This window comes from Aquarana catesbeiana, linkage group LG01 (assembly GCF_042186555.1).
Source record: "Aquarana catesbeiana isolate 2022-GZ linkage group LG01, ASM4218655v1, whole genome shotgun sequence".
Taxonomy (NCBI): Eukaryota; Metazoa; Chordata; class Amphibia; order Anura; family Ranidae; genus Aquarana; species Aquarana catesbeiana.
Genome location: NC_133324.1, coordinates 875,532,714 through 875,548,892, shown reverse-complemented (window position 1 = coordinate 875,548,892; position 16,179 = coordinate 875,532,714). Strand labels below are relative to the sequence as shown.

At 43.0% G+C, this 16,179-nt stretch overlaps 1 protein-coding gene across 1 annotated transcript in view; it reads left to right on the top strand.

The window, feature by feature from the left end:
* STX18 (syntaxin 18) overlaps positions 1–16,179 on the top strand; it is a 252,106-nt gene that overhangs the window by 232,601 nt on the left and 3,326 nt on the right. Inside the window, exon 10 of the mRNA XM_073610225.1 lies at positions 9,702–9,782. Coding sequence (XP_073466326.1) covers positions 9,702–9,782 — 81 coding nt within the window. The remainder of the gene's footprint in view (positions 1–9,701; positions 9,783–16,179) is intronic.

Sequence of the window (16,179 nt, the reverse complement as noted above, 5' to 3'; positions counted from 1 at the left end):
AAAAAACGCTCCCATGCGGCCCCGACAGTCCAACAAAGATCTCTCAGTGAAAGTCCAGAGAAGGCCCCCAGCAAAAAATCAGACCAGATGATCTGAAATAGGTGATAAGGTATATGGGTATAGTACTATATTACCAACAAGATTTTATTGGGATTTAAGAGTATATAAACTCTTCAGTGCACATTCAGCGTACATACCTAAGTGGAAAACATTCCAGGAATATCAACCAAAACAGGAAACACATACAGTGTTTGCAAATCCCAGACTTGGCTGGAAAGTTTCAATGGGTATCCAGCCCAGGGAATATACCTGTAGGGATGCATATGGATGGTAGGGGGTGAGAACATATGTAGAGCAAGACAGCAGAACACAGAGAGTGTTTTGGCTTACCTCTGTTTGGTTATACACTGGGTATGCTGATAGAGCCGTCACAGCTGTGTTTACAGGCTGCTGACGGCTCTGATAAATACCCAGGTGACGTCCCCCAGTGCGCAGTAAAATGCACATAGAAAAGCCTACGTGTATTTTCTATGGCTTTTCTATGTGTATTTTACTGGCTACATCTCTTATACATTAATCTCCTTTGCTGTCCTTTCTCCCCTCTTTCCTTCTGAATTTCAGCCGTCTCTCTTATGTGGTCCTTCCCCGGTTCTGAGGATCTCTCACCCGGCACACTGGGGGGACACTTGGTGCCTTTGGCGCTGATGCCCCTTCACTTTTTTCATGGCTTTGTCATGACCGGGCTCCTTTTTGAGCACTGCTCATTGCCGATTGGCCGTGACTGTGCGTCGGTGTCCCCCAAGCGCAGGCTGCCGTCACGCCTCTTTGGGGCGGTGTCCTGCACTTGGGGAACAGTTGGTCCGGGCTACCCACGTGATGCGCATGCGCAGTGACCTTTTTTTCATCACTGGGCGTGCGTCGTGACGTCCCCTTGCCGGTGCGCATGCACGGACGTCACCTGGGTATTAGAGCCGTCAGCGGCCTGTAAATCTGTAAACACAGCTCCGACGGCTGTGGTGACCTTCAACATTTAATCCTGCAGATCTTGGAATCTTTTTTCTATAAACAAAAAAAGACCAAAAATTTTGAAAAAATTTTTTCTTTTTTTTTTTTTTACTTAATGCTATAAAACATATCCAATAAAAAAAATGTAAAAAAATCTCATTTATTTATTAATTTAGGCCAATATGTATTCTGCTACACGTTTTTTGGTAAAAAAAAATCCCAATAAGCGTATATAAAGTTATAGCGTCTACAAACTATGGATATATTTATAGAATTTTTATTTATTAGTGATGACGGCGGGACTGCAACATTGCGGCGGACACATCTGACACTAAGGGACGTTTTTTGGGGACCAGTGACACTAATACAGTGATCAGTGCTAAAAAAAAAAAAAAAAAAAAAAAAAAAAAAGCATGGTCACTGTATTAATGACACTGGCAGGGAAGAAAATCAGAGTTAAATGTGCTCCTAGGGAGTGCTTTCTAACTCGGGGGGGGGGATGCTTTGACTGAAGGAAGACAGAGATCTGTGATTCGGCTTAGCAGAAACACAAGATCTCCATCTTCCCCTCTCACAGAACCACCGCCTGCCTTGTTTTCATTAGCAGACCGCCGTTCTGCCCCTCCTGAGAACGATTGCAGGGTGCTGGCAACATCGGGTCCACCGGACCCGCTGATTGGCTCCTGCTGTCCAATTGCAGTGGGTCGCCAGCGGCACGTGCCCCAGACCCAGTGTACGAAATCACGAACAGGTACGTGATTTCACTCAGGAGGGTCGCCCTGCCGCAGTATATCTGCGAGGGGCGGTCCAAAAGAAGTTATCCTGGCATGACTCAGGGCCACTCAAAGGAGTGGTGACATTTATTGAGCCTTCAGGTGTTAGGTGTGCACAGCAGACCTACAGACTAAAGATGGCCATACCCTAGTAGTTTTTCAAAATGAACATTTGCACCAAAATCCTTATCAGTACATTTGATGTCATGAAAAATATCGTTTGAAAGTACTTCAAAAAGAAGTCCCTATTAACATTCGATAATGGAGTGAATGGTCTTTCTGCAAACAACTTCCACTGTAAAGAATATGTTCATTCAAGAAAGATTTTCCATCCTGCGCCTTCAAATTTTCTCATCGCGTGTCGATTTGACCCCACTAACAATTAGAAAATCGAACGAACATTCTTAAAACCAAACTTTTCAAATAAAATAATACTAGTATATGGCCTGAACAACATTTTTCCTGATTCTGGAGATCACAGTCTGGTAGCTGAAGAGTTACTCTGACTGAAGTCTCAGATTTGGACATCTGGTATGTAACTGCTTTGCTAATTACTGCATCACACCATTTCTCCTCTCTGCTGGAGGTATCTTGTTATGTGCTTTTCAAAGGTATAAGTCTTTTTCTGTGTGGAGCTCTATTAGATGAAGCCCTTATTGGTAGTAAGCATTCTATACACTGGATATGCAATATTGTTCAGAGCTGTGAGTAAGGATGCTTCTGCATTAATATAGGACAGGCTGGCTCCTTTGTTACCTCTCCTGTCCCTTATCTTCCTGCAATAACAGATTATTGAGCTTACCTATCCCTGGAATAACAGTCTTTTGTACTACCACCAAACAGGATGCTTAGAGGAAGAGCAGAATTTTGCACAGAGTAAGCTTTGGATAACTTGCAAACATCCCCCCTTTCCCCATTCGGCATGTTTAATTATTTAAGAGACACTGTTCTCCAAATGAGAAATATTTTCAAATTGTGTAATGTTTAATATATAAACCGCAAAAGGGATTCCTTAAAGCAAATGCACAGATGTAATAAAGATCTGTAGGTACTAGCCTGTTCATCCTACAAATCGAATCATGTGCCTGACACGTGTGTGTGTGTGTGTGTGTGTGTGTGTGTGTGTGTGTGTGTGTATATATATATATATATATATATATATATATATATATATATATATATATATACACATACACACACACACACCGTGGGTAAAATAAGTGTTGAACGAATAGGTGCAGGAACCCTCCCCCCTGTTCTGAGTCACTTCTTGTCTTCACCTCCTATCCACCATTGAGCACCGTTCCTTGGTTTCATCCCCCACCCACCTCGCAGTACTGCCCCTTTTAGAGAATACAGAGCCAAGTATCATTTTGTGGTGCTAAGTAATTTGTATGGAATTTGTTAACGATAGCAAGAAAAGTAGTAAAATAGATCCCCCACAGCCAGCAGCAATAGACCTCCCAGCAACAATATAGATTTGATCAGAAACAATAGACTCCCCAGCAACAATGGACCCCTACAACAAAATACCACCCCAGCAGCAACAACAGATGCCACCAGCATCAATAGACTCTCCAGAAGCCAGCAACAATAGGCCCCCCTTTGTCAATAGTAGATCTCTTCCAGCAATAACTGACCCCCAGCAACAATAGATCCCCCACCAGCAACAACAGACCTCCCCAGGAACAATAGACCGCCACTCAAAAATAGATCTGCTCCAGCAACTATAGATCGCCCAACAGCCAGCATTAATAGACCCTTCAGCCCAACCCCTGGCACCCCTTGCCATTACACAAAGTACTAGAGATGGCGGAACTGCGTTCCCGCTGAAAAAAAGCCCTGCTAAAGATGCTATTGACATGACCTTTTCACCACATGTTGGTAAAAACCTATGCAATCTATACAGTGCCTTAAAGTATTTATACCCCTTGAAATTTTCAAAATTTTTTTCATGTTACAACCAAAAACGTAAGTGTATTTTATTGGGATTTTATGTAATAGACCAGTGGTCTTCAAACTGCGGCCCAAGGGGCCAGAAAGACGCATTTCAAAAAAGTTATACATTGATTTGCATTTTAATGAGTGAAATAAGTATTTGATCCCCTACCAATCAGCAAGATTTCTGGATCCCAGGTGTCTTCTATACCGGTAACGAGCTGTGATTAGGAGCACTCTTACACTTGGTTCATACAGGGGCGACTTGTCAGGCAACTTAGCCACCTGACAAGTCGCGTCCCGTTCTGTACTATGGAACCGTTCTAATAGGAGCGACTCAAGTTGCTCCAACTTAGAAAAAGGTTCCTGTACTACTTTTGGGGCGACTTCAGGCAAATTGCATTGACTTCTATACAGAAGTTGTTTTGCAAGTTGCCGCTGAAGTCGTTTGCAGGTCGCCTCACAGAGTCGGCCTGCAAGTCGTGTTGCCCCTGTGTGAACAGAAGCCTAGGCTTAATTCACACCTATGCATTTTTAGTGCTTTTTGCAGATTTGCGCTATAGAATGTGTTCCATAGGAAATCATGTTAAATAGGCTGTAGTGCAAATCTGCACAATGCAAAAAGCACCAAAAATGCATAGGTGTGAATCAAGCCTTAGGCCTGTTTCACACCTATGCATTTTTAGTGCATTTTGCTGATTTGCACTACAGAACATGTTCCATAGGAAACCATGTTAAATGGACTGTAGTGCAAATCTGCAAAATGCAAAAACACTAAAAATGCATAGGTGTGAATCAGGACTTAAAGGAGTGCAATGATCATGAGAACGGTGAGGAATCTTGTCAATGATCTCCAGGCAGCTGGGACCATGGTCACCAAGAAAACAATTGGTAACACACTACGCCGTAAAGGACTGAAATCCTGCAGTAGCTGCAAGGGAACCCCCGGCTCAAGAAAAGCACATGTACAGGCCTGTCTGAAGTTTGATAATGAACATCTGAATGATTCAGAGGAGATCTGGGTGAAATTGTTGTGGTCAGATGAGACCAAAATCAAACTCTTTGGCCTCAACTCACCATGTTTGGAGGAGAAGGAATGCTGCCTATGACCCCAAGAACACCATCCCCACTGTCAAACATGGAGGCGGAAACATTATGCTTTGGGGTGTTTTTCTGCTAAGGGGACAGGACAACTTCACCGCATCAAAGGGACGATGGACAGGGCCATGTACCGTCAAATCTTGGGTGGGAACCTCCTTCCCTCAGCCAGGGCATTGAAAAATGGGTCGTGAATGGGTATTCCAGCATGACAATGACCCAAAAGACATGGCCAAGGCAACAAAGGAGTGGCTTAAGAAGAAGCAAATTAAGTTCCTGGAGTGGCCTAGCCAGTCTCCAGACCTTAATCCCATAGAAAATATGTGGAGGGAGCTGAAGGTTCGAGTTATCAAACGTCAGCCTCGAAACCTTAATGACTTGAAGAGGATCTGTAAAGAGGAGTGGGACAAAATTCCTCCTGAGATGTGTGCAAACCTGGTGGCCAACTACAAGAAATATCTGACCTCTGTGATTGCCAACAAGGGTTTTGCCACCAAGTACTAAGTCGTGTTTTGCGAAAGGGTCAAATACTTATTTCACTCATTAAAATGTGAATCAATATATAACTTTTTTGAAATGCGTTTTTCTGAACTTTATTTTTTTTTTTTTGTTATTCTGTCTCTCCTTGTTAAAATAAACCTACCATTAAAATTATAGACTGAACATTTCTTTGTCAGTGGGCAAACGTACAAAATCAGCATACTTTTTTCCCCTCACTGTGTAGGTGTGCATGTATGTGTGTGTGTGTGTGTATATAATATATATATATATATAATGTGTGTGTGTTTCTAGGTTATGTAAAAAATGTAGTATTAATACAAATAAAAAAAATAACCTAGAACTAACATGATTTTCCCAGTATATTGTGCAATATTTACACTCTATGGCAGGGGTCTCCAAATTATGTAAGAGAAAGAGCTGGGTACACACCGCTCCTAAGCTGTCTGCAGGATCTCATATGCTGCTGTATGAATCTGGGTGCCTGCCTGGTCCACAGCCAGAGGAATCCATGAAAAGCAAAGAGAAAGGGTGGCACATCCCATAAAAAGCAATACATTTATTAAAGATCCATAAGACAAAGAAACATGATAAACAAACAATCCAAAGGTTTTCAGTCTCCAAATTATGGCCTGCGGGTCGCATCAAGCCTGCTATGAGATTTTACCTGGCCCCAGCATCTATTTAGAAAACACCTCAGCTGGCTGGCAGTGGATGCTCTGGTCTGAGTCTGTGTATAGTAAAACAAAAATCATTGCATCCACTGCCAGCCAGACATGACCCTTGTACAGATTGATGTAAGAGGGGGACTCTGCTAGGCTCACGTAGGTAGGGGGTGGCTCTGATGGATGACTTTCTGCCTGAAAACGAAAATGCTCAGGTGTGAATGCAGCCTGAAACCTCTTACTGCTGTGTGTTAGGCTGCATTCACACCTGAGCATTTTCAGCTCGTAAAACGCCCGGGGAAAAAAAAGGAGAAAAACACCAAACAAGCAAAATCCCATTCATTCACCTGTTCACGCCTTAAGCTCAAAAAAGAACACAAGCTTCTTTGGGGCAGATTACAGGTGTTTTTCTGCTTTTTACATTGGTGACCTGTACAAAATTGCGTGACTTTGAAACACTAAGGTTTTGAAATGCATTGTCCTTTTTACACGTCTACATCGTGCTTACATCTTCTGGCCCATATGTAGGATTGTGGAGGATGGAGTACTTTTACACGGGAGCACCTGTCCTCTCTATTTGATTCTATTTACAGCTGCAGACATGTCATGCACCCCTGAAAAAACTAGTAGAGTAAGTGTTTAGCTACAGAGTCCTGGGACAGAAAGTAGATCTAACCTTAAAGGGGTTCTAAAGGCAGAAGTTTTTTTTTTTTTTTTTTTTTTTACCTTAATACATTCTGCAAGCAGCTACCCCCCCCCCCCGCCCCCCCTTATACTTACCTGAGCCTGATCTCGATCCAGTGATGTGCACAAGAGCAGAGGCTCTCTTTCTCTGCCCGTTGGCTCAGACACAGCAGCAGGAGCCATTGGCTCCACTGCTGTCAATCACAACCAGCATGGAGGGGACGGGGCCGAGCCACGCACTGTGCCTCTTATGGGAGCGAGCACGCACAAGCCGCTTGCTATGGGGGTACTCAGCAGGAGGGAGGGGCCAGGAGCACCAGCGGGGGACCAAAGAAGAGGAGGATAGGAGCTGCCTTGTGCTAAGTATGACGTGTTTGCTATTTTTTAATTAAAAAAAAGTTTGCTTGTACAAACGCTTTAACTGGATGACAGTTCATTTGCTGAAGCACTGTGTTATTAAACAATTGACTTTTTTTTTCATAAAATATGAGTTTCAACTATTCTCATAATTTTTTAAATTTTTAGGTCTCATGCACACAGGGCATTTTTGCAGCTGCTTTAAGGGGCGTCTGGCGTTTTTTTGTTTTGTTTTTTTTTTTTTACTGCCTCCTCCATGTTCTCCTATGTGTCCATGTCCAACTCAGAGGGGTTTGGAGGCATAAGCGTTTAGGGGCAGTAAAAAAAATGACGAATGTGCGTCTAGGAGCAGAAGCTGTAAAAATGCGGCTTAATGCTTTAACGAACCTTTAGACGCGTTTGGTGTTTTTTTGGCGTTTTTAACATTTGAGGGCTCATGTACACAGGATGTTTAAAAAACACCAGCGCTGCTGTCAGGAAAAAAGCAGCGTTAAAAACGCACTTTTAGCTGTGTTTTTTGAATAGTGTTTATGCGCGCTTTTCCGCGGTTTTGAGCGTTAGCGGTTTTAACCGTTTTTACAGTAAAGACACTCCCTAAAATGTAAAACTGACAAATACAGCTAAAAGCTTGTTACAGCGTTAACCTGCGTTTAGCCGTGTTTTTTGGCATTTTGCAATTTTTTGTTTGTTTGTTTTTTACTGCCTCTAAACGCTTATGCCTCCAAACTCCTCTGAAAGTTTGTGTGCATGGACACTTAGAGCCCATTCACACAGGGACGACTTGTCAGGCGACCTAGTCGCCTGACAAGTCGCCTGCCGTTCTGTGCTATGGAACCGTTCTAAGGGGAGCGACGCAAGTCGCTCCGACTTAGAAAAAGGTTCCTGTACGACTTCGGGGGCGACTTGCATAGACTTCTATACAGAAGTCGTTTTGCAAGTCGCCCGGGCAGTCGTTTGCAGGTCGCCTCGCTGAGGCGACCTGCAAGTCGTGTTGCCCCTGTGTGAATGGGGTCTTAGGCTTACATGGAGGAGAGTTCAGAGGCAGTAAAAAAGAAAAAGCACCAGATGCCCATAAAATCAGTTGCACAAAAGTCACGTGTGCATGAGCCCTAAGAAGCGCATGAAAGCGTTAACGCTGCTTGTTCCTGATCATAGCACTTGCATTTTTTAAACGTCCTGTGTGCATGAGCCCTTATGCTGTTCATCTTCTCCAGCCTTTTTCACCCACTTTCTGTCTACATACACATGCTCCAGCATTGCCTGAAAGTAAGTGCTGTAGACTGGCTTTATGATAGTGATAACAGTGTGTTTACAGAGCTTCTTGTCATTTCCACCACAATTAGAAGACAGTTGTCACCTTATAACAGTCCCCGAACAAGGACCATCATGGCAAGATCATTCAGTATTATTTAAATAAATGCTGCAGATTTAAAGTGATTGTAGAGACAGAAGATTGTTTTTATCTTAATGCACATTTATCTTATGCTATACTTACCTGAGCCCATCTTGATCCAGTGATGTGCATGAGTGCCTTGGCTTGACTCCCCTCCTGATTGACTGAGATACAGCAGCGGTGCCATTTGCTCCTGCTGCTGTCAATCAAAGTCAGTTAGCCAATCAGGAGAGAGAGGGGTCGGGGCACACGTAGCTGCGGTTCGGCTCAGGTGCCCCCATAGCAAGCAGCTTGCTGTGGGGGCACACAACAGGAGGGAGGAGCCAGGAGCGCTGAAGAGGGACCCGAGAAGAGGAGGACCTGCGCTGCAAATTCACTGCACCAGAGCAGGCAAGTATAACATGTTATTTTTATAAAAGAAAAGAAAACGAGACTTTACTATCACTTTAAGGAAAAAAGAAATCAATGGATTCAAACAAGCTTATAAATTATATTCGCCTTTAAAGTTTGTGAGATTTTAATTATTGTGTTTAGATCTATTTTTTAAGTGGTATTTTGAGTGACCTGAAATTTCACCACCGAATTTCCATCCTCCAACAGACAGAATCATAAACTGACTGCACTAATAGAGAAGCTTCTACAATTAAGCAGTGCCTATAAGGGCTCATGCACACTGCAACTCAAAAAAAAGCTGCTTTTACATGCATTCAAGCTTTTATTTCAGCTCGAAGAAGCTTGTGCTTTTTTGTGGTCTTGTGCATGTTTTTATTGAGATTCTACAAGCCTCTTCAAGCTCCTTTTGAGCATAAGCGCTTTTTTTTTCCACAAACCCTCCTAGATAGTTAATTTTTAACCACTATATAAACAAAACAAAAAAGCTGGAACAAATGTTTTTGTGCTTTTTCAAGCTTCTTTGAGCTTTTTTGAGCTCTTTGGGGCACTAGCTCCTGTCAAAAACGTGAGTTTGGTGGGGGTTTTTTTCTTCCTGCAAGAGCATATGCCTGAAACCACCTGAAAAAGTCTAAGTGTGTATGGACACATTGGCTAACATAAAGAGGAGCTTCTAGGCAGAAAAAATAAGAGCTGAAAAGCCTGTAGGAGCTGCTGCTTTGAGCTCCTTTGAGCTGCAGTTTGCATGAGCCCCACTGGCTGAAATGGTTTTGTTTCCTGGATGAGTGCCTCTCATTGCAAGAGCAATTTGAATAAGTGAAGGCCTGTGTTTGTGGCATGTGGAACCCCTGCAAATAATGTGAATCATTAATGTTTTCTGCCTTTCCTTTCTTCTGCCAGGAAACAGACATTGACAATATCCATCAGCTCGTCGTGGGCGCCACAGAAGATATCAAAGAAGGAAATGAAGATATACGAGAGGTAATGTTCTTGTCTACAGTTACATTGGCTGTAATTGTTGTGTATATCTGGAAGACGAGGAGGTGGGCAGGATTATGTGTGTGTGGGGTTTTGTGTTAATAATGATTCCAGCTTGTTGCACAACAGACCTAGAGAAAAAGCTATATGTAATAAAGGTTTAGGCCCCTCTATTCACACCAATTTCAAAGCAATTAGCCTGACACTTGTGACTATTTCTTGGAACTGTATTGTACACACAACTGTAGAGCATGGCGCAGTTCAGTAAGTGGGGACAAAATACTGCTCTTACAACATAAAATGTTGTGTTGCTTAAATGGAAACCTGTCATTAAAAAGAATGAAAACGGATATTAGCAATTAAAGTGGCCCATGTCATGTATCTGGCTGTTCCATCTAACAGTACCTGTGCATAGAGGCAGTTGTAAGCTCCTTCTCTCTTGTCACAGCTCTAGCAATCTCTACATAGCAGCTGTATAAAAATCCACTTCTGGATACTGTACCATGGGGGGATCGTTCGCTCTAGTGGTAGATATGTTTTCCAGTGATTCCAGTCAGTCAGGAACTATATTTTTAGGGCATGGCAGGTCATTTTTATTAACCACTTCAATACAGGGCACTTATACACCTTCCTGCCCAGACCAGTTTTCCGCTTTCAGCGCTGTCGCACTTTGAATGACAATTGCGCGGTCGTGCTACACTGTACCCAAACTAACTTTTTATCATTTTGTTCCCACAAATAGAGCTTTCTTTTTGTGGTATTTAATCACCTCTGGGATTTTTATTTTCTACTAAACAAATAATAGATCGAAAATTTTGAACAAAACTTTTTTTTTTTTCGTTTCTGTTACAAATTTTTGTAAATAAGTAGATTTTCTCCTCCTTCTTTGATGGGGCTGCACTGACAGGCACTGAAAAGGCGGACGGCACGATGAGGTGGCACTGATGGGCACTAATATGCGGCACTGATATGCAGCACTGTTGAGCACTGAAAGGCAGTACGGATGGGCACTGATAGGCGGCATGGATGGGCACTGATAGGTGGCACTGATGTACACTAATGGATGGTACTGATGGGCATAACTGATTGGCAGGCATTATTGTTTGGCACTGGCATCCATTGTGGGCATTGATTGGCATCCTTTGTGGGCACTGATTGGCATCCCTGGTAGCCATGGGTGGCATACCTGGTGGTGACTAGTGGTGGGCATCCCTGATGGTCCTGGTGGTCCAGTGTGGGCATCCTCGGGGGGGGCTGTACAGACACCCCCCCCCCCCCCCGTCAGAGGAACAGCCGATCGGCTCTCCTCTACTCTACACGAGTGAGGAAAAGCTGATAAACTGCTTTTCCTGTTAACACTGTGATCAGCCGTGATTGGACACGGCTGATCACGTGGTGAAGAGTCTCCATCAGAGACTCTTTGCCTAGATCGGAGTTGCGGTGTGTCAAACTGCAGCGGCTTGTTATCCTGAAAGACGTCATATGACATCCGGTCAGGATAACACAACCACTTTGCCAACGTCATTTTGCTATATGGCGGGTGGCAAGTGGTTAAAAAGGAAAATAAAAAGTCTAACGTAAAGGTTTCCTACTCAGGGGTTCTTCTCCGGCAAATAACCATAAACAGAAAATGATGGCCCACCTTGTTCTTAAGCTCTCACTTAGCTTTAGTTGCAGTACCTCTGCTTTTTTTTGCTGGTCACCCCGACCATAGGTGCTTCTGTGCAGAGACTGCTTTGTTCTAGCGCTCACCGCTCCATTCTGGTCTTAGTCCTTAGGCTGTTTACTTCCTCTTGACAGACACACACATGCTCTGGCTGCCACCTGCAGCCTCTCTGACTTCTGGAGACCTCCTTTCTCCCTTGGGTGGAGCAGTCTCCAACTGGGAGCCATGAGGTATTACCATACCTTCATTATAAGGACTCTGCTCACCTGAGCACACACCGTGCTGGTCCTCCACAAAACCTGGACAACAGGATTGGGGATTCCGTTCCACCCAAGACACTATGGAATCTCCAAACTACAGAGCCCCATGCGGGAATATCAAAACCCGGAGAAAGCTGCGTGTGTAGATGTCCACATCTGTGCTCTGCAGTCCTGCACCGAGCCAATGTACACATCCTGGTGTGCTTTAAACAACCAATTTTACAGTGACAGCATCTCATACTGTCACAATACCTTTTCTTTAGTTTCTTTCATCCTTCCTTTCCGTGGAATTATAATTTTGTTTCTATCAGCTGACCTCCATTTGTTAGCTAAAACATCCCCTATGCACAGGTGCTGTTGGCCTTCAAATGCAGACTTTGACTTTAGCTACAACTGAACTATCAGACAAGCTGTAAAATTCAGCACTTTGAACAGATGTAGAAGAGAAGACTGCAGATAAACATGTATAACGTATGTAGGAGGATTTATTCCACCTCTGTGTATCACCCGAGGCTAGTCATTTCACTGGGTATATGGAAGGGTTGGCAACCACTTTAAGGTGCCCTACCTATCTTTCTGATTACAGGTTTTTAAATTGTCATTGTAACTACTGATCCTCCATTACAGCATTCACAATTTTCCCACAGGCTGAAGCAACTAGGTACAGCTAAACCTCACTCGTCATTTTTTCCCCTCACATACCAATAATACATCTCTACTTCTGTTCAGTTAGGGGTTTATTTACTAAAGCTAGATAGTGCAAAATTAGTCACACTTCTGCAGAGAAACCAATCAACTTCCAGTTTTTTTTGTTTTGTTTTTTTGCCAAAGCTTAATTGAACAAGCTGAGGTTAAAAGCTGATTGGATTCTTTGCAGAAGTGTGACTAATTTAGCACACTCTAGCTTTAGTAAATAAACCCCTTAGTGACAGTACATATAGATTTAATGCAAAAGCTAAAACTCAAGCCAACCATAGACTGATCGAAATTTGGACGGTTCAGCAGGAACCAGCAACATTTGAATCCGTCTATGGGCAGGCTGGCTGTACAGTATTCAATACTTCAATCGACTTCAGTACAACCGGCCTGTCATGTCTTTTCTGTCCAATCCTGGCTCTATAGCCACCATAGCAGCTGTTCATAGTACTCTGCTGGCGGAGAAGGCTGCCCACTGGCTGAATACAATAGCTCTACGAGAGGTATTCCCATGGTTGAAACAAAATAGATGGTATGGCCTGCCTTCCTAAGACCAAACATCATGCAATTTACTGTTTATTGGCTTAACTTCTCTAGATCCAGTTTTTGCAGTCTCCTCCCCATAGAGGCTAGTGGTATGTAAATCTGCTGCCTTTCCAGCCTAACTTTTATCTGGTTCACTTGTCACTGTTTTAGGAGCTACATCTCTTATGAGCAAGTCACCCTCTTTCTTTGGTAGACGTTTTACTATTTCTTTGTTTCCTGCTAGCATTTTTAGTTTAATATAGTGAACACAAAACATGGACAATAACAAGGGTCAGGGTCTCAACTTGGTTATCAAAACTATCTGAATTCACCCGGCAATATTATTATTCGGTATAGAAGACTGAACCAAAATATAAATAGAGCATTCATGTATGCAGAAGCCAAGAAATTAATTGAAGAGTCTATAAACAAGGAAATCGAATTCTTCCTCAGGATTGGCCAAGGATTATATACACTATATTACCAAAAGTATTGGGACGCCTGCCTTTACACGCACATGAACTTTAATGGGATCCCAGGCTTAGTCCGTAGGGTTCAATATTGAGTTGGCCCACCCTTTGCAGCTATAAGGGCTTTAAACTCTTCTAGCAAGGCTGTCCACAAGGTTTAGAAGTGTATCTATCGGAATGTTTGACCATTCTACCAGAAGCTTATTTTTTAGGTCTGGCACCAATGTGAATAAGAAAGCCTGGCTCGCAGTCTCCACTCTAATTCATCCCAAAGATGTTCTATCGGGTTGAGGTCAGGACTTTGTGCAGGCCAGTCAAGTTCCTCCACCCCAAATTCGCTCATCCATGTCTTTATGGACCTTGCTTTGTCCAAATCATTTGGAAGGGGGCTTATGGTGTGGGGTCCTTTTTCAGGGGATGGTGTTGGGCTTGGCCCCTTAGTCCCAGTGAAGGGAACTCTTAAGGTGTCAGCATACCAAGACATTTTGGACAAGTTGATGCTCCCAACTTTGTGGGAACAGTTTGGGGATGGCCCCTTCCTGTTCCAACATGACTGTACACCAGTGCACAAAGCAAGGTTCATAAAGACATGGATGAGCGAGTTTGTGGTGGAGGAACTTGACTGGCCTGCACACTCAACCTGATAGAACACCTTTGGGATGAATTATAGTGGAGACTGCAAGCCAGGCCTTCTCATCCAACATCAGTGCCTGACCTCACAAATGCGCTTCTGGAAGAATGGTCAAACATTCCCATAGACACACTCCTAAACCTTGTGGACAGCCTTGTGTCCCAATACTTTTGGCAATATAGTGTATGTAAAGATATAATGCAGCCCATCTCAAAATTAACATAGTCACCTTAGTACCTGTTTTCCATCTATTTCCCTACTGTAAACACAAATGTAATTAGTGGTTATACTTTGATTCCATAATTTTGAAATAATTTAGCTGGAATCTATTTTTTCTTAACAAAGCACTCCAGATTCAACCAAAGGTGTAGTGTATATATATTTGCATAATCTAGCTGATTCTATGTGCAGATATGAGTTTTTTTTACCTGATGTGATGTTATTGAGCTTTCCTGACAAACATTAGTTTTCAGTATATAAATTACTACCATCCTTAGAAGAACAGGCACATTCTGTAACCTCTGGCATCTTTAGCATCTTCTGTGGGTCCTCCTGATCATATACTTGTTCTGGGCACGGCACCATCTGTAGGGTAATATAGAGGAGCACAGCTCCCAGGAAAGTTTTTGAATGATGTGGTATATTATTATTTTTCTACAAGATTGATATAGCATCAACAGTTTACACTGTTTTATTATTATATTACTGGCTGTCAGAGCCGTGTGATGTTAATTTTTTTTTTTGGGGGGGGGGGGTTCTGCTTTAAACTATGCAAAACTACACTGTCCAGCATTCTTGTTAAATAGTTTTGCCCCATATAGAATCAGCTACATTTTATTCAAATGGAGATACTACTCAGTTTTACATATATAAAACCAAAGCCTCGCTGCTGGCTATCAGCGGCTGCACAGAGGTTTTGTTGCATTGTCCTATTTTGATATTCTAGTTTACTAGCCATGGTGTACATGCACACCTCCAGACAATCTATTACACACACACACAGACCTAGCACATAGCCAGTTTGGTATCAATATTGTCTGATCTACATTGACATCTTCCCCTGGAGGCCTTACTTCCTTTCCCATTTACTCCCATCTTGTAGGTCCTGCATGTCTGCCTGTCTGGGTATAATAGCAGTTTAGTTATCGTTGATGGATTTCCAGTTCTCCTCCAGGTCACACCAAACCTTTTACAGCATAATGGGATGGATGGTTGACCTATCATAATCCTCCACAATCTTCAAATTGGGTTAAAAGCCTTTCCTTCCGATTTAATCATTTAATATGTAGAAAAAGAAACATTGCCGATAAAATATGATTTAAATACGTTCCCCCCCCAAAGACTCTGTCTTGATACATATGAAAGAATGGAGCTGGGGAATTCAGTGTGATGGATGAGTGAATGGTAAACTTGACAGCTGTCTCCGGCAATGAGAACTCTGAATGTACAGCAACATGCTTGCGATCTCTAGTGTGATAAAATAGCTTTATCATTGTCAGAGGCTTTGTGCTCTAAACCTCTGTGTCTGAATGAGGCATATCAAGCTGCAGACCTGTAGAGGCTGAGGAGGTACAGTCTCACGCACACCCTACAGTTTTCTACTTCTCCTGCACCCCAGTTTTCCCTGCTGCAGAACTCAGCAGTCAGGGAAACGCACACTTTTTTTTTTTTTTTTTTGCAAATGCTCTGAAATTTCAAGTTCAAAATAGTGCATGCATACCTGCAAAACTGTTTTTCTTGTGGTTTTCATAGGTTTCCCCATCTGCTGTGCAGCCGTAGTACAGAACCTAGAATTTTCTATGACCTTAGCTCTTGACTGGCTGCATAGCTCCGAAGTCCTTGGCTTTCCATACCTTCCTCTTGGCAAGCCATAGATGATTTGATTTTCTTTCCTTCCACCACGGGTGGAAGGAAAGAAAATCACTTGATTCCCCCATCAACACAGTGATGATGGGGGAATCCCTCCCGCAGCGCTATTATGTGCTGCTGGTGGGGGGGACACGTGGGGAGCAGAATCCATTGATTACTGCTGGCTGCCACCAGTAATCACATGTAAAAAATATGACAGACTGGTTCTACCCAAGTCGATTGATGGTTCACCTTGGGAACAACCTGCCTGCCCATAGATATTGAAACTTGGTCAATCCCTGCT